A 19,049-nucleotide genomic window follows, 5' to 3' on the forward strand; every position below is an offset into this window, starting at 1 on the left:
TGTTTTTGTTATTTTTCTTGTTTCTAAAAGGTTATGTAAAAAAAAAAATATTTATTAAACGTTTTTTAAATGTTTTAAGTGTAAGTTTTTCAGAAGTTTTCGATAAATATTGATAAAAATGTTTAATATAATATGTTTAGATAACGTTCATAATTGATGTTTTCTTACAAAATTTTCCATTAAAACGTAGTACCGTAAATATGATTTTTTTAAACGTTTATGAACCGTTTATAAAGAACCCGCAATGAATAGGTAACAATTACCTATACACGCCATTTGAAAATTTTTTTTTTTTAAAAAACATTTATTAAACGTTTATTACACCTTTAAAACTTAATTACGTTCATAACTTAATTGCAAAATATCTATATTTAATGTACCGGTATATAAAAAAACCCAATAAAGGTCAAGATTAATTATCTTATACATATTTTATTTTAAAACACACCCAAGGTTGACAGTTGGCCCAATCAAATTTAAACATCTTTCCGCCAAAAAGGAATCCCAGCCAAACCGGCATGGCTGCTTTTTTAGAGCTGTGATAAACTATCGAGTTTTATAAGTTGCTAGAAGGCGTAACAGTTGAGAATTAGGTATGTTACGATTAATTAATATTTTGTGTCCATTTAGTGTTTTTATTTTATAATTGTATTGCATTTTAATCATTTAGTTTTTGGTCATTTGCTATGTCTGGATTTGGAAAGAGCTATTTCAATCTATGTCTGGAATTGGAAGGGGCCATTTCAATATTTATAGTATTGTATAATGGACTTTCCCATTATCTATTATCTTTAAATTTATAGGGTTACCAATTTCATGAATTGTTTAGATAAGTTGATACGACCCCAAGCTTTGCAGGGAGTGTTAATAATAATGTAACGTGTACAAAACTTCGAGCAGGAATTAATAAGACATTAATTTCCCGTGATATATTACAAATGACAAATGCTATATGAACTTTGTGCTGTATGAACTATTAATATAGTCTTTAGTGAATGAAAACATATTTGGCTACCATTCCTGGTTTTGAATGTCAAATATGATATGAAAACGAATATCGGTTTGTAATTTTTTTAACCGTTTCACCAGTAGTAACCGATGAACGGTTAACCAAGTCGCTGTATACATCTTAATTATTAGGCAACCAAGTCTACGATCTTAATTAAAAAGATAGGTTGACACGCAACAAAACATATATGCTCTGAAAATTAAATCTTGTACTTTGTCGATCTACGGACAGGTGGATATAATGCCGGGCTAGTGCGACTGTTAACACCACAGCTCTTTAATTACATGCTTGTGGGTTTTAGATTTAATTCAAGTGAAGGGTAATTTTATTATTAAATGTACAACATCAATATCCATGAGCATACACCTGCATAATTGAACTGACATTGATTGTAAATATTACAGTGATTGAAATATAATAATATACTAGATGTGTTTCATTTATTTCATGTTATAGCTATAGGTAACCCATCTGATGAGCCTTGGTGGTTACCAGTTTAAAGTCGTATTCTTTCTTTTGAAAACAAATTGATAAAATAATCGTACATTCGTTTTCCAATCGTCTTCGTCTTAAAGGAGTCAAGTCTCTAACTCAATATCATCCACAGTCTTCGACATTGCAACCATGGGACTCATTGTTTAATTAAACCCAACATCAATGTTGTAACCGTAAAAAGATGGGCTTCTAATGTCCAATATTTAACACAAAGTTAAAGTTTTGAAATTGCCACACGAATCGCGTGCAAGAATGCTTTCAAATTTCATTTGTAATAGAGAGACTCGAAGAATGAAGTTAAATATACCCAAGAGAATACTATATGCGGGTGTAAACTTGAATAACCAGACGCCAAAGACTGGCATTCAATTTGGACTCTTCGCGTATGGGGGATTGGATGGCCGAATGGTTAGCACGCGCACGCTGTATCATACGGTCTGTTATTGAGTCAACTGGCGGGGTTTCGATTCCCCGGTTGTACGTGACAAGGAGTTTGGTCGCCTGTCTAACCTGGTGGGTTTTCTCCGGGTCCTCCGTTTTCCTCCCACTGCTAAAAAGACCCCTACGCGCTAGCGAATTATTGAAATAAAATTGAACCATGTGTTAGTCCCGAAATGACCAAGTTTGTGTCAAGTGGACGTTAAACCCCATTTCTCTCTCTCTCTTCGCGTATTTCGCCGAACATAACTGATTAGACATTACAGTAAAAACAGAAACGATTGAATGTAAATCAGTTAATATACAAACATATTACATTATTATATGCGTTGCAACCCATTTATGTCCATTTCTAGGTGTCAAGGAATGGAAAGTCAAAATTCGTGGTATTGTCAAACGCATAAACAGTATGTCTTTTTATTTTAACAGGTTGATGTCTAATTCCCTAATGGCCCAATTTAATTTAAAGGGAAATAAAGGGAGGCGGTCCATAATGGACTTAGAAATTTACAAAGTTGTCAGAGGTTTGTTTTTATCATACTCAATTTACGAACATATCCTTAAATATCGGATAATCAAACATGGTATGGGCATACACGAGTTTTTATTACTTCATCGATGAGTGTTGATCTTTTTATACGCCGACATTGAAATGTGGTCGTATGTTGTCCTCGCCCCCGTCCGTTCGTCCGTCGGTCCGGCGTCCACAATTGCTTGATCACTTCAAAAAATCTTGTGGACGCTCTAGAGGCCAAACTTAATATCCGATTGACTTTAAATTTATACACAGTGTTTAAGGTCATGAGACGAAGAAGCCTATTGATTTTCGGCGATTTCCGATAATTACTGCCAGTGTTATGGCCCTTGGTCACTTCAAAATATCTTGTGGACGCTCTAGAGGCCAAAGTTAATATCCGATTGACTTAAAATTTATACACAGGGTTTAAGGTCATGAGACGAAGAATCCTATTGATTTTCAGCGATTTCCGATAATTACTGCCAGAGTTATGGCCCTTGATCACTTCAAAAAATCTTGTGGACGCTCTAGAGGCCAAAGTTAATATCCGATCGATTTTAAATTTATACACAGTGTTTAAGGTCATGAGACGAAGAAGCCTATTGATTTTCAGTGATTTCCGATAATAACTGCCAGAGTTATGGCTCTTGATCACTTCAAAAAATCTTGTGGACGCTCTAGAGACCAAAGTTAATATCCGATTGACTTTAAATTTATACACAATGTTTAAGGTCATGAGACGAAGAAGCCTATTGATTTTCAGCAATTTACGATAATTACTGCCAGAGTTATGGCCCTTGATCACTTCGAAAAATCTTGTGGACGCTCAGTTAATATCCGATTGACTTTAAATTCATACACAGTGTTTACGGTCATGAGACGAAGAAGTCTATTCATTTTCAGTGATTTTCGATAATTACTTCCAGAGTTATGGCCCTTGATCACTTCAAAAAACCTTGTGGATGCTCTAAAGGCTAAAGTTAATCTCATTGACTTTAAATTTATACACAGTGTTTGAGGTCACGAGGCGAAGAATCCTATTGATTTTCAAAGATTTCTGATAATTACTGCCAAAGTTATGGCCCTTGATCACTTTGAAAAATCTTGGGGACGCTCTAGAGGCCAAAGTTAATATCCGATTGACTTCAGATTGATACACAGAGTTTAAGATCTTGAGGCAAACAAGTATATTGATTTTCAATGAATTTTTATGACTTGAAACAGCTAAATCCATGATACAGTATTAAAAGTTTTGTATACAAAACGTTAGCATGGGGCAGAACTTTATAAAAACCTAACAAATTCTAATGGTTTTCTGAGTTGTTGCTCTTAATCAGATTTTAGTGTATTATAAATGTTTCATTACCGAAAAAAGTAAAAATATGTGACAACTGTTGTTGACTGCCTGGACGATTTAGCTACTGTGGGCGTATGTTTCGTTGCCTGGCAACCTATCTTTATGACTTGGACAGCTAAATCCATGATACAGTATTAAAAGTTTTGTATACAAAACGTTAGCATGGGGCAGAACTTTATAAAAACCAAACAAATTCTAATGGTTTTCTGAGTTGTTGCTCTTAATCAGATTTTAGTGTATTATAAATGTTTCATTACCGAAAAAAGTAAAAATATGCGACAACTCTTGTTGACTGCCCTGACGATTTAGCTGCTGTGGGCGTATGTTTCGTTGCCTGGCAACCTATCTTTTTTGTAATTTAACACCCATGCCTTTCTTTCACGTACAAATTTATGGAGAATATGAAAGTAATAACACAAGCGATGTCTCATATAGAATGTGTTATTGGGTCATATATAATATAATTCATATGGGGTTTAACGTCCTACTGTTCTGCTCAGACTAGGCTAATGAAGATGGGCATGCGCTATACCGCGTGCAATGAAGGAAAAATTTGCCCGGGCAGCGGCACTATGGCCTACTCGAATTCAAACTGCCAAGAGATCTTTTACTTGCACGTCAATGTGTACACGAGGCCTTGGTTTTTCATACCATCCAAACGACTAACAGTTGTCCTTGTCAGGCCTACTGAACTTTCTCGGCAAATGTAGGGATCGAAAATGCGACCTCCAGACAAGCGAGCCAGCGTTTTACCCAATAAGCCACCTTTGGTCCATAATTCATGGGATGCAGAATTATCTGTTACAGCTTTAGGACCACCTTTTTGATCGGACTGAATTATATAATTTACAAAATTTGACAGAGTAAATATACAGTTTTTTGTATTCTTCAGATAGTGTAATGATCAGTCAGCCGAGCTGCAATGAAGCCGAGATAATAACAGCAGTTTCGGCTCATCTAAAATATGAGCCGGACAGAAGAGGGACCAATTAAGTACATGTACAGTTTAAATTTGTTTATTACATGTCATATTTTATTATAATCTTTATAAGCCATTTTAAGTTCTTTTATCATCCATTTAATTTTATTTTATTTTCTATGTGTGATGTCCACAAAATGTTAACTGCGCCATTGAGCATTGAGTGTTTTATATTGGTAATAGGCGCATTATAAATAATAAATTATTATTATTATTACAGTACCAATTGCATTGAAATTACTTTCTCATTTTTAGCAATATCATTCATTACCCATTACATTGAAAGTAAATAATTACATTTTATTACTATTTAAAGATTAGTGCTAATTTAGCATTTAATCAATCAGATTTAAAGACATGCATACCATTGGATAGTTCGCACTGATGTTTATATATATATATTCATATCTTTCTCATTTTATTTATTTGTGTATATATGCTTGAAAACGACTTGTGAAATCTTGTTGAAACGTTGCAGTGAAATAAACCATAGTAATTGTTATTTCATAAAAGTGCGTTATTTGATTATGTTCTAATTACTAAATGCCATTCAAAGAATGCGCCATTAAATGTAATTGAAATGTAATTGACCATTACATGATTTTCGGAATGTAATTAATTACATTTCCATTACTCATTACTTTTGAAATCTTCCATTACTCATTACATGACCATTACGTAAAATTTAATGATCAGATTCTATTACCTTTACCCATTACTGCAAAGTTATATGACTCTAGCATTAATATTGACTGTAATATAATCGTTTGAATTGAATGTTTTGAAACTACGTACTGTCCTATTAATTGATACTGATTTTATTCAGAAAGAAGCAATTAGATTGGTTGTGATGGGACACAATAACTTTGATTCTAATTGAGTGAGGGTGTTGAAACTTCGCGTATCGTTTCACTATGTCAAAACCGTGGCCCAAATCTGTCGGGCATTTAAGCACCCCCCCCCTTCCCCGAACACACACCTAATTTAACTTCCATCGTGCCCGGCCGCCTATTCCCGTCTTCGTTAGTCCAGTGGGGGCAGAACTGTAGGGAGTTCGGATGGGGCTTATACTGGGTTTTATACAACCTCAAAACAACAAATTCTGACGTCGTGACAACTTTTCGCCAACCACCACACAACGTTGAAAAACAACAAATTCTGACGTCGTGACAACTTTTCGTCAACCACCACACAACGTTGTGACAATGTTGCTTGAACGTCCGTACAGCGTTGTCACAACTTTTCGTCAACCACCACACAACGTTGTGACAATGTTGCTTTGACGTCCGTACAACGTTGTCACAACTTTTCGTCAACCACCACACAACGTTGTGACAATGTTGCTTTGGCGTCCGTACAACGTTGTCACAACTTTTCGTCAACCACCACACAACGTTGTGACAATGTTGCTTTGACGTCCGTACAACGTTGTCACAACGTAAGAGTTTGTTGCAAAACAACCTACAGCTGACCTATTTCAGACGTTGTGATACAACCCCTGAACAATGTTGTCACAACGTTGTGTGCCCGCTGGGATATGTATATATAGCATGCAGCACATGTATAGCCCACACCATTCTCGACGCAACTCGCACGTCTATAAATAGATCGGCTTGAGAGAAAGGACATACGTCAGTCTTTATAAGCCTGGGTGATATAAAAAAATATCGAAACCCGGACCTCCCAGGGCCTTATTCACTGAGCCAGAGCGGCTCACTTTAACGTCAATACAATTTTTTATTGAAAGATCAATTTATTATATGAAAATGGATGAAAATCAATTTATTTATTTTATTCATTTTATGTTTTTCTTCAGGACTTTAAAAATGACGCAAACAAAGAAAAAACATCCGCAAAACGTAGCCACTGAAGAGGAAGAAGAATCTTTGGAGGAAGAATCCAGTGAAATGGATTCAGATGAAGATGATGAAACTCCACAGGTTAAAGGATTACCATCTGCTGTAGATCAGGATGAAGACAGTGATGATGATGATGATGATGATGATGATGATGATGATGATGATGATGATGATGAGGAGGAGGAGGAGGAGGAGGAGGAGGAGGAGGAGGTAAAGCCAGCAGCCAAATCAAATAAGAGAAAGAAAGAAATTGTGACCAAAACCCCAACTCCAGCTAAAAAACAGAAAATCTCCAATAATGAAGAATTACGTAAGTTATGTCAAATCTTTGCCAAATTAATGCAGTGGAGGGAGCCACGGTGGCTAAGTAGGTAAGCCGCTGGCACTATAGCCTGGAGGTCGCGTGTTGGATTCCTGCATTGGCCGAGAAAGTTCGTCGGGATTTCCTGACGTGGTTTCACCATATCAGTGGTGCAAGACAGAGGGCCTGGCAAGGACAGTTGTCTAGTCATTCAGATGAGACGAAAAAGTTGAGGTCCTGTGTATACATTGGCGTACACATAAAAGATCCCTTGGCAGTTGGAATTCGATATAAGAGTAGGTCCTGTGTATACATTGGCGTACACGTAAAAGATCCCTTGGCAGTTGGAATTTGATATAAGAGTAGACCATAGTGCCGCTGCCCGGGCAAAATTTCCCTCATAGCACACTGTATTGCGTATGTACTTCTTCATTAGCCCAGTATAGGAACAGAACAGTAGGACGTTAAACCCCATTTCATTTGACTTGTATTTATTTCAGGTGATGAGAATACTCTTTATGTATCAAATATTTCACCACAAGTAACATTAAAAAAATTCAAAAAGATTTTCTCCGAAGCTTCCAACATTCGATTCCCTACAAAATATGATGGAGAATGCAAAGGGTTAGTAACTCACTTTACTTAAATGGTCAGTCAAATGTTTTTAGCCTGGTAAGATGATCAGATAGTAACAAAGAATAGGTACAACTGATCGATTCATGTATCAAGTTTGAGTTCGTATCGATAATTAGTCTGAATTATTACCTGTCTTTGTTTGTATGACAGAAACTGAAAACCATACACCTGTGATAGAACACTTTGACTACATGGGGGTTGGATGACCGAATGGTTAGCGCATGTGTACTGTATCATAAGATCTGTCATTGAGTCAACTGGTGTGGTTTCGATTCCCCACTTGTACATGACAAGGAGTAGGGTCAGCTGTCCAACCTGGTGGGTTTTTTTCCAGGTCCTCCGGTTTCCTCCCATTGCTAAAGACCCCTACGCATGCAAGGTCGTTAAACTAACTCTCTCTCTCTCTCTATCTCTCTCTACACATGTTTATATTCTTTCTTTATAAGATTAAGAAGGTATTATAAAAATCATGGTGATAGTATAATCACTCATCAGTCATCAAAAGGCATGGTCGACTTCCACATCTTGTTGCTTGTTATTATTATTCAGATATGATAAGTTATGTATGGTAATAGTAGAGTTCAATGTATTCATTTTCATGGGGTCAAGGTGAAAAGAGACAGAGGGAGAAAGGTCAAGTTGAATTATCCAGACTCATCAGATTATTTTATCCGTAGAATTCAGCTGAATTATTTGTTTTACTCTCATGAAAGTGATTTTTGTATCTTTGTCCTCATTTTCAATCTTTTTCCCAGGTTTGCTTTTGTGGTGTTTGCGAAAGAAGAAACTATGGAGAAATGTTTGTTAGAGAAACAAGAACTAGAAATAGATGGTAAAAAACTACAGTTATCAGTCGCAGGTAATTCATTCATTTTATATTCTTGAATTTTTTACTGCTGCCTTGAATGGGTGACGAATTTTCATTGCTGCCTTGAATGGGTGACGAATTTTCATTGCTCCTTTGAAATGGGGGACGATTTTTTACTTTTGCCTTGAAATGGGTGACGATTTTTTCACTGCTGTCTTGAATGGGTGACGATTTTTCACTGCTGTCTTGAAAGTTGAAAAAAACAAATAAATGTATTACTATCATTCTCTTACTTATTTTGTTTTCAAATTATCTTTATGAAACTTGATACCAAACAAAGTCAACCCCAAATTCAAAAAGTTGAACTCAAAACTCAGTATCGGTAAAATGCCAAAATAAGAGAAGGGGGTTGGGTCACTTGGGTGTTCGCATCTAATGCATGTGGTTGTACATGACAAGGAGCATGGTTGGTTACCTTGTGAGTTTTCTCCATGTCCTCTGGTTTCCTCCCACTGCTAAAGACCCTTCCACACAAGTGAATTTTTGAAATATTATATTGTATCATTATATGTTAGTCCAGACATTACCTAATTTGTATTAAATGGACGTTAAACACTGTTTAGGGAATTACATACCGTGTGTTTGAGTACATTAGGCGGACAATTAATACAGTAGCACCACTGTCCGGGTAAACTCTGCATGGTTTGGTGCTTTAATGCATGCACTTGAAACCATAAGGTCTTTCATTGAGTCAAGTAGTTTGGTTTTGATTCCCTGCTTGTACGTGACACAAGGAGTAGGGTCGCCTGTCTAACTCTGTGGGTTTTCTCTTGGTCATCCGACTGCTAAAGACCCCTGTGCACAAATGAATTATTGAAACAAACTTGAACCATATGTTAGTCCCAAAATGACCTAGTTTGTGTCGAGTGGACGTTAAACCCCCACCATCCCACCGGGCGCGCACTTTCCCGCCTTGCACTTTATTTAATACGGTACCAATATAATGGTGTGTTGATTATCTAATTTCAGGGGATACTAAAACAATGTATGTTAAAGGTATCAATCGAGCTGTCACAGAAGTTGAGTTGAAGAAAATATTTCCAGAAGCATGTAGTATCCGATACCCTTTAACAGCCAATGGTAAACCAAAGGGGTAAGTTTTATATTTGAAGGGGGGTGGTTTAGTGGTTTAACACATGCGCATGAAATCATAAGATCTGTCATTAAGTCAAGGGGGTTAGTTTCGATTCCCCGCTTGTACGTGATGACTTGTAGGGTCGCCTGTCCAACCTCGTGGGTTTTATCCAACTGGTAAAGAGAGCCCTACACACGAGTGAATTACAGTGCACTCTGTCACATCCGACCTCTGATCACTCCGGCACTCTGTTACATCCGACACCATTTTCATGTCCCTATTTATTTCCTTATTATTTCAGCCCAAAAATCTCTGGGTAATTTGACCTCTGTGCGTTCTGGATTACGACATCAATCAGCCGTCCCGTCAGACGATTTCCATTGAATCGACACTGTATAATCCGGCCTTTAATCGGTGGGTGTGAAGCAAACACTTACCGATTAAAACTGGATGGGTGTGAAGCCACAAAAGATTAACAAGCAATCACTAATCAATTATCTGTGAGATTAAAACTCGCTACCGTGGGTCTTTGTTGATTACTTTGATAATTTTAATCTCTTGTACGACAGTTGTGACAAATACTCAAGAATATCCTCGAATTTTCCCCCCGAATTCACCCGAAGTTACAATATTTCCAGTTTTGAGAAAACTGGGTATTCCGACAATCTGCGTAATCCGACATATTGTAACGATCCCGTACGATGTCAGATGTGACAGCGTGCACTGTATTGAAATAAAATTAAACCGTGTTATTCCTGAAATGACCTGGTTTGTTTTGAGTGGACTGAAACCCCATCTCTCTCTCTCTCTCTCTCTCTCTCTCTCTCTTTCTCTCTCTCTCTCTCTTTTTATATTTGAATTTACATTTGACATAACAATATTTGAATAAAGAGAACAAAAGAAAGTAATGTTTAATTTACATTATGATCAGATTATATAACATCAGATAGAGTTTATATGATCTTTAAGTGGCATTAAACAGAACAAAATTTTTATGGGCAACAATCACTGGTTTTATTCTAAAAAGTATTATTCGAAAAGTAGGCTATTCTCTCATCGTTATCAAGCACAATGATTGATTTCCCACAAAAATTGATATGGTTTTATCATAAAGTACCATTGCTAATTCACTTCCACATTGTAGGTATGCTTTCATCCAGTTAAAATCCATTACTAATTCACTTCAACATTGAAGTTATGCTTTCATCCAGTTAAAATCCATTACTAATTAACTTCAACATTGTAGTTATGCTTTCATCCAGTTAAAATCCATTACTAATTCACTTCAACATTGTAGGTATGCTTTCATCCAGTTAAAATCCATTACTAATTAACTTCAACATTGTAGTTATGCTTTCATCCAGTTAAAATCCATTACTAATTCACTTCAACATTGTAGTTATGCTTTCATCCAGTTAAAATCCATTACTAATTAACTTCAACATTGTAGTTATGCTTTCATCCAGTTAAAATCCATTACTAATTCACTTCAACATTGTAGTTATGCTTTCATCCAGTTAAAATCCATTACTAATTAACTTCAACATTGTAGTTATGCTTTCATCCAGTTAAAATCCATTACTAATTAACTTCAACATTGTAGTTATGCTTTCATCCAGTTAAAATCCATTACTAATTCACTTCAACATTGTAGGTATGCTTTCATCCAGTTAAAATCCATTACTAATTAACTTCAACATTGTAGGTATGCTTTCATCCAGTTAAAATCCGAAGAGGAGGTAAAGAAAACAGTTTCTAAAAAACAAGGTCTGTTTTTAAAGGGAGATAAGCTATTCTTGGACTCTGTCAGCAATAGGAAGAAAGATCCACAAACTTTCCGAGCCCATGGTGATATCAAGAGAGGTATTTTTGTTATATCTTAAGGTTCCTGATTAATGTTGTGTGCTGTTAAGTCAACTCTAATTATTATATTTTCATTGGAGAAGACTGACTTTATCATAGACACATGGACACAGCTCACCAAATATTTCTACGCCGTCACCCACGAATGTAGGGCGAAAGTTATTTTTAGTCTTTCTCTCCCTTTCCCTTTTTGCATGGCGATTTTTGTTGACTTTTTGGTGTAGAATCGAAGAAAAAGGTTTGAAAATACATTTTCTACCAGGTTTTGGTGAATATTCATGATTTTGAGGTGGAAGGATACAAGAGTTGAGAGGTTGGATAGGTTGAAATGTAGGGTCCAAAATTGCATGTTTTTTTGTCTCTACTTCCAGCTTGTGTATCTCAGGTTTTCCATGGTGAACCTCATACGTGCTTTTGGGCAAGAGGTTGCCACATGTTGCTCCATCTGTGGTAGAAAGCGTTCTACCCAACGAAAATTTGGGAAAAAGTTAGAGCCGGTCTAAGAGACGAGAATTAACATTAAAGTCAATGGGCAAATATTTAGTGATCTGTGGCCACATGTTTATTCACTTCCTTTCAGGGGAGCTCACTCCTAATCATACAAATTGTCAAGTCTTACAACAGGCCATATATAAGGGAGATAAATCATGTATCCTTAGTAGGATACAGACCACCATAATGCATGCTTAGAACTGATATATGGCTATACAACATTAAATACAAAACCTGGCTGAAGTGATGTTTTTAAAGTACAGTGGATTTTAATGGAATTAAAATTAAGTCTTAATAATGACTATTAAAGAAAATTCTTATAACACATTATAGAAAACATAGATCATGTTTGCCGTGGTTTCAATCCCCGCTTGTGCGTGACAATGAGTAATCTTGTGGATTATCTTCGGGTCCTCCGGTTTCCTCCCACTGCTAAAGACCCCTACGCATAAACAAATTATTGAAATATAATTGGACCATATGTTAGTCCCAAAATGACCTGGTTATACCCCATTTCTCTCTCTCAGTTTATATTGTATCAGACTTGGTTGTATTATTATTATATTGTTTATATCTACCTTCAGATGGTTATATTGTATCAGATGAACCAACTAAAACAATCACAGTAAGAAATCTATCCTATGATTTAACAGATGATTTGTTAACCAAGAAATTTGATTGTCTTTCATCCCGTTTAATCACAGATCCAGAAACAGGCAAATCTAAAGGGTGAGTAACTTTATAAATAAATCACACAGCAGTTAGGTGGCTGAATGGTTTAATATCATAAGGTCTGTTACTACGGTGGTTAGGTGGCCGAATGGTTTATAGTGTGCGTGGTGGATCATATGCTCTGTTACTATAGACTATGGCGGTTAGATGGCCGAATGGTTTAACGTGTTGCATGGTGGATCATAAGGTCTGTTACTATAGACTATGGCGGTTAGGTGGCCGAATGGTTAAACATGTGCACGTTGGATCATAAGGTTTGATATCGTAAATTAGTGGGTTTGCTCCCGGTCCTCCCACCAATAAAGATGCATATGTGCAAGTGAATAATTATAATAAAATTGCGAAATGAGATGGTGGTTTAACATGTGAGTTTTACATCATAAGGTCTGTCATTGAGTCAAGTTGCATGGTTTCAATACGAACCGTGTACGAGACAAGGAATTGGGTCGCCTGTCTGACCTCGTGGGTTTTCTCAGAGTCCTGCAGTTTTCCTCCATGGTTAACAAATTGACATATAACATATGTTAGTCCCAAAATGACCTCATTGCCGAATGTTTAAAGGCGTGCGCTTTAGATCATAAGATTAGTCATTGAGTCAAGTGGCGTGGTTTCAATGCCACGCTTGTAAGTGACAAAGAGTAGCATGGGTTGCCTGTCTAACCTCATGGGTTTTCTCCAGTTCCCTCCCACTGCTAATGATCTCCATGTGCAAGCAAATTATTGAAATTGCATGGAAGTCCTAAAATGGCCTAGTTTTATATTGAGTGGTGGTTAAGCTCCATCTCTCTCTCTCTCTCTCTCTCTCTCTCTCTGTCTCTATATATATATATATATATATATATGGCCCTCTCTCATCTATTCACTTTTTATGTATATTTGGCAGAGGGTCCGAGAAGGACAGCTTGTCTAGTTGTTCAGATGGGACGAAAAAAGAGGTCCTGTGTACATATAGGCATGCACATAAAAAATCCCTTGGAAGTTAGAATTCAATATGAGAGTAGGCCGTAGCTTTGCAGTCCGGGCAAAATTTTCCTCACATCACACTGTATGGCGTATGCCCGTCTTCATTAGCCCAGTCTTCATTAGCAGTCGGAGCAGAACAGTAGAACGTTAAACCCCATTTCATTTCATTTCATGTATATTTAGAAATTATAATATTTTTTTTTCAGGAGAGCTTACTTAACATTTAAATCTAAGAGGGATGCTAAAGAAGCCACAAGATCATTCAACACTAAAAAATTAGAGGGACGAATCGTGTACATTTATTACGCCAAGAAAACAGGTAATAGAACAATTCTGACACTGCGGCAGTTAGAATGTGAAGAAGAATAGGCAGAAATGCTGGTGTCCTGGCAAAATTCTCCCCCTCGCAATCCACATACATGTATAACCATTTAAGGCAGGACACTACCTTATAAAACACTCTGTATAGATTGATCTGTCAAATTTTGATATCAGCTAAAATTGCCCAAAATAGTTAAAATTTGTTGATTTTTCAAGTCGTGTCCAGCCTTCATACTATATAGTGTTAAATATTTAGTCATTTATATAGGTAAATCAAACTTTAACTTTTAACTTGCTTTTTCCGTACTCAATTTTTCACCCATATCAGGTCTTAGAAAATCAAATTCTCAAAATCTATGAGAGATAATAGTTTCATCTTTGGAATACGATTAGTGCTATAGCTACTGTGTGCAATAAGGTGATTTTCAAAGTGTTTGTTATACATTTGGACATTTTATTGTACAAAATCCTTTTAGTGGTGTGTTCGGCCACACCCACTTGTTTTATGTGGGATGCATAATGTTCTTTATTAACATTCAAATAGTAAAATTTATGCCTTATTGCACTCTTTAATGCCTATATATGTTATTCCAAATCACAAATAGTTTGTTTCAATAAAATTGTTGAAGATTTTGATTTCCTAACATAGCCACCGTGAATATATAAAAAAATCCAATATGGCCACCATTTCCATGACAACAAATAAACATTTTGCGCTCAAATTATCAAATCTGATTTGGGACATCATATACTAATATTACACTAAATGGCAAGTTTCTGTTATCAATGTAAAATTCTTAGGTAGTGTCCTGCCTTAAGGGGCATTATGTAAGATTTAGATGAAGAACTGGCCCGGAGTTCACAAGACATTCAAGACTTAAGTTATAAGGATTAACTTAAAATTATTTGCCTTATTTTAAAGTAGCTAAGTCTCTAACTCAATATCATCCAAAGTCTTACACGTTGAAAATGCGAATTATTTGTCAATTCAAATCAACATTGATGTTGTGATCTTACCAGGAAAAGGCAGGCTTCTGATATCCAATATTTAAGACAAAATAAATATTTTACCATTGGTACACAAATCGTGTACCATAGTGCGTTTTAGCGTCATTTGCAACAAGTGACCAGAAAGAACGAGGCTATACATATTCAACTGGAGAGCCTGCTGAATAGACTGGAATAACCAGACGCTAGAAATTGCTATAGGGTTGAGACACATGCCTTATTTCACTGGACAGAACTGATTTGAAAGTAGAGTCAAAACGGAAACAATTGAATGTAAATCAGTTTATATACAATCAGATTACATTATTATATGCGTTGCCACCCATTTGGGTCAATTACTAGGTCCCAAGTATTAGCGATTAGCTCCTTTAACTAAAATATAGCTTTTTATACAACTTTTGCTGTTTTATTGTACCAAAAATATCAATACGAAACTATTTGCCAAGTTTTGTGTTTCTGGATCAAAGATATTTCAAGTCTGAGAATGCTTTGTAAACTTGGGGCCTGGCCATTCTTGCTATAATAGTTCAAAATAGATAATGCAAAATGAATATATTAAACATTTTATTCAAACTACTTATTCTGAGCAAAGTCATCAATGTTGGCAATTTTGGCAAGATGTATGCATTGATTGTTTATTATCGTAATCTCAGCGCTGATTATTCGAGACTTAGCCTCCCTTCTCCAGTTTTAAATTAAATCATTAAATGGCTGAACTCTTCTAATCTACTTAGAAAGTTGAATGTCTGCTGAACAAATTTTACCGCCCTCCCCCATTTCAACCCATTGTAGAACCTCATATGTTTAAAGTTTGAAAGATTTTTAAACTGTTTGTTTTAAGGTAAATCACATAATACTGCTGATGGTGACAACAAAAGTAAGAAAAATAAACAAAAAACAAAGAAAGGTAGGATATGATTTGATTACTTTTCTGGAACATCTGATGTGCTATCAAGTACCACCAAGTTATTGCTAGGAAACTTTCAGTTGGGCTGTGGTGTGGATTTCGTTCAATTTTACAACCAAGTTATTGCTTGAAGGGAACCCGGGTAGCGTTGAGTTCCAACCAAATTATTGCCTTGGAATGGATTTCGTTTCGAAATTGAGTGGATGCTCGATTCACAGTCCAGAACGTCCAGAATTGACAGAATTGCAATCGAGTGACACAGAATTCAATTCTGTTACAGTTCTGTCAGTCCCGACTACGGAGGTGGTATGAGTAGAATTGTGACGTATTTTAAACACAACGAATATGTTTCAGCTGCATGGTTGGTTGAGATATTTACTTATCCAGTCGATGCATGCATTGTAGCCCGAAATACCCCATTTTCACTCGATTGTCACTATTTTTGGGATTGAGAGAATTCGATTCCGGGAACGTTCAATTGAGTACCCCCAAAGTAAATGAAGCTTGCTTAAAGGGAGATAATTAAAGGTCATCCAGCCATCAAATTTCTCACATTTTAATTAAGAAAACAAATTCAAAACCAACCATTTTTATACACCCACATGGAAATGTGGTCATATATTCCTGTCGCCCCTGTCCGTCCGTCCGTCTGTCGGTCCGTCGTCCACAATTTCTTGTGAACACTCTACAGGCTACATTTATCATCTGATTGTTTTGAATTGATATATGTTGTTTGCATTAGTGATATGAAGAAGCCTATTTAATTTCAATAACTTCCGTTAATTTCTTCTTGAGTTATGGCCCTTGTTTCACTTTGTTGCACCTTGTGAACGCTCTAACAACAAAAGTTATCAACTGATCTGTATGAAATTTATATGCACCATTTAAATTAGTAAAACAAAGAAGCCTATTGAATTTAAGCAATTTCGTTAATTACATCTAGAGTTATGGCCCTTGTTTCACTTTGTTGAATCTTGTGAACGCTCTGATGACAACAGTTATCATCCAATCTGTTTGAAATTGATATGCATCATTTAAATTAGTGAAACGAAGAAGCCTATTGAATTTCAGCAATTTCCGTTAATTACGCTGTGAGTTATGGCCCTTGTTTCACTTTGTTGTACCTTGTGAATGCTCTAACGACTAAAGTTATTATCCGATCTGTATAAAATTTATATTTATCGTTTGAATTAGTAAAACGAACAAGCCTATTGAGTTTCAGCAGATTTCCGTTAATTACATCTAGAGTTATGGCCCTTGTTTAACTTTGTTGAATCTTGTGAATGCTTGAACGACAAAAGTTATCACCTAATCTGTATGAAATTCATATGCATCATTTAAATTAGTGAAATGAAGAAGCCTATTGAATATCAGCAATTTCCATTAATTACTTCTAGAGTTACAGCCCTTGTTTTACTTTGTTGAACCTTGTGAACGTATGAAATTTATATGCATTATTTGAATTATTAAAACGAAAAAGCCTGTTCAATTTCAACAATTTCAGTAGATTACTTCCAGAGTTACGGCCCTTGTTTTAGTTTTTAGAACCTTGTGGACCCTCAAACGACGAAAATTATGTCATCTGTATGAAATTGTCTATTAAATGCCCCTAATTACCTACAAAAAAATAAATATGCGACAACCCTTGTCGACTGCTCGGATGATTTAGCTGCTGTGGGCGTATATTTTGTTGCCTGGCAACCTATCTTTTGACCGATATTAGAAATTCATCTTTAACAATGCCTATGGCTTAAAATGATGCATCGAGACTTTAATTATTGCATTCAGGGTATTTGATATATTTCTTTATATATTTTTAGCTTCAGAAGATGATGATGCTTATGAAGAGGACAGTGATTGATAAACAAACAAAATATAGACTACAATAAAAAAAAAAAAATTCTAAAAGTGAAAAAAATTAACTTTCAAATATCGAAATTAATGTGAAGGGTTGGCTGGGTGTGATTTTCTCTCAGAATGAGGTTAGGATATAATGTGATCTGTTATTTTCTGTTGGTAATGACTGAAGGTTATCTCATTTCTATTCTCCAACATGGAGGTCAACATGGTGTTAGAACAAGGTTTTGTTTGGATCATCTAATGTCCTACTTTTCATGCTAAATAAGGAAAATGTTTGTTGGCCTTCAGTTGTCTTTGAACCCCTTTTTCTCGGTCAACCCCAGAACTGAACCTATGAAATGAAATGGGGTTTTAACGTCCTACTCCTATACGGAGCTTACGCCATATAGTGTACTATGAGGGAGTGAAATTTTGCCTGGGCAGCGGCACTACGGCCTTCTCTTATATCGAATTCCAACTGCCAAGGGATCTTTTACATGCACACCAATGTATACACAGGACCTCTAGGCTAGCGAGGCAACATTTCACCCACTTAGCCACCACCTTGGTCTCTCAAACTATGAGCAGATCAGAATGACATTAAGCCCCATTTTATTTCCAACTCCCCGTAATCCTGGTAATTAATGTCATTGTTTTTATTTTTGGAAATAAAAATGGGTCCGGCTGCCATTTTCTAGTGACGTGGGATCATCCAAGAATCAGAATATTGTTTTTTTATATGGCGTAAATAATCCAGTTGTTGATATTAATTTTATCATGATTTATTTTACTTGTTTGTATTATAACATACATTTATAGAGAATTAACATGAAAAAAATATCAAATAAAAAAATCTAAATGCTCTAAATCCTTTTTCAAAGTTAAGAATGATCAGATTAAAGTCTACATGGTTTCATAACGGTTGTAAGACAATTGATCACCAGTGAGAGGACTTTGTGTCTTCGTCCTCTGTTAATCATAACTGTAGTAAGTCAGTTGGTCAACAATGCAAGGCCTTTATGTCTTTTAATATAATATATTAACAAACTGGTTCAGTCTATGACATGATCTACAGAAATTAAGTCAATTCTTGAAATGACATCTAGTAGCACGGTTTAACTATTCATAACAAAACACAACACAAGGTATATATGGATATAACTACTTCTATATTATTTAATAACGACGTTTCGTAACACATACAGGTCACGTTTTCAAGTTAAACGTTATTATTAAATAATACAGAAGTAGATATATCGATATATACCTAGTGTTGTGTTATATTATGAATAGAAATAGTCGTTAAACGGTGTCGACTACACCACCAAATAAAGAAAGATGTTGTTACACGTTGTTAAATAATACAGAAGTAGATATATCGATATATACC

The 19,049-nt window shown here is 35.8% G+C and overlaps 1 protein-coding gene across 1 annotated transcript in view; it reads left to right on the top strand.

Moving 5' to 3' along the window:
* Positions 1 to 19,018, top strand: part of LOC126811522 (nucleolin) — a 24,846-nt gene extending 5,828 nt beyond the window's left edge. The window contains exons 2-10 of the mRNA XM_050537210.2: positions 6,612 to 6,964; positions 7,456 to 7,579; positions 8,347 to 8,450; positions 9,429 to 9,552; positions 11,240 to 11,397; positions 12,474 to 12,618; positions 13,791 to 13,903; positions 15,755 to 15,820; positions 17,641 to 19,018. Coding sequence (XP_050393167.1) covers positions 6,622 to 6,964; positions 7,456 to 7,579; positions 8,347 to 8,450; positions 9,429 to 9,552; positions 11,240 to 11,397; positions 12,474 to 12,618; positions 13,791 to 13,903; positions 15,755 to 15,820; positions 17,641 to 17,681 — 1,218 coding nt within the window. The 5' untranslated portion in view covers positions 6,612 to 6,621 and the 3' untranslated portion in view covers positions 17,682 to 19,018. The remainder of the gene's footprint in view (positions 1 to 6,611; positions 6,965 to 7,455; positions 7,580 to 8,346; positions 8,451 to 9,428; positions 9,553 to 11,239; positions 11,398 to 12,473; positions 12,619 to 13,790; positions 13,904 to 15,754; positions 15,821 to 17,640) is intronic.
* The last annotated feature ends 31 nt before the right edge of the window (positions 19,019 to 19,049 follow it).

Source organism: Patella vulgata, chromosome 2 (genome assembly GCF_932274485.2).
Source record: "Patella vulgata chromosome 2, xgPatVulg1.2, whole genome shotgun sequence".
NCBI classification, from domain to species: domain Eukaryota; kingdom Metazoa; phylum Mollusca; class Gastropoda; family Patellidae; genus Patella; species Patella vulgata.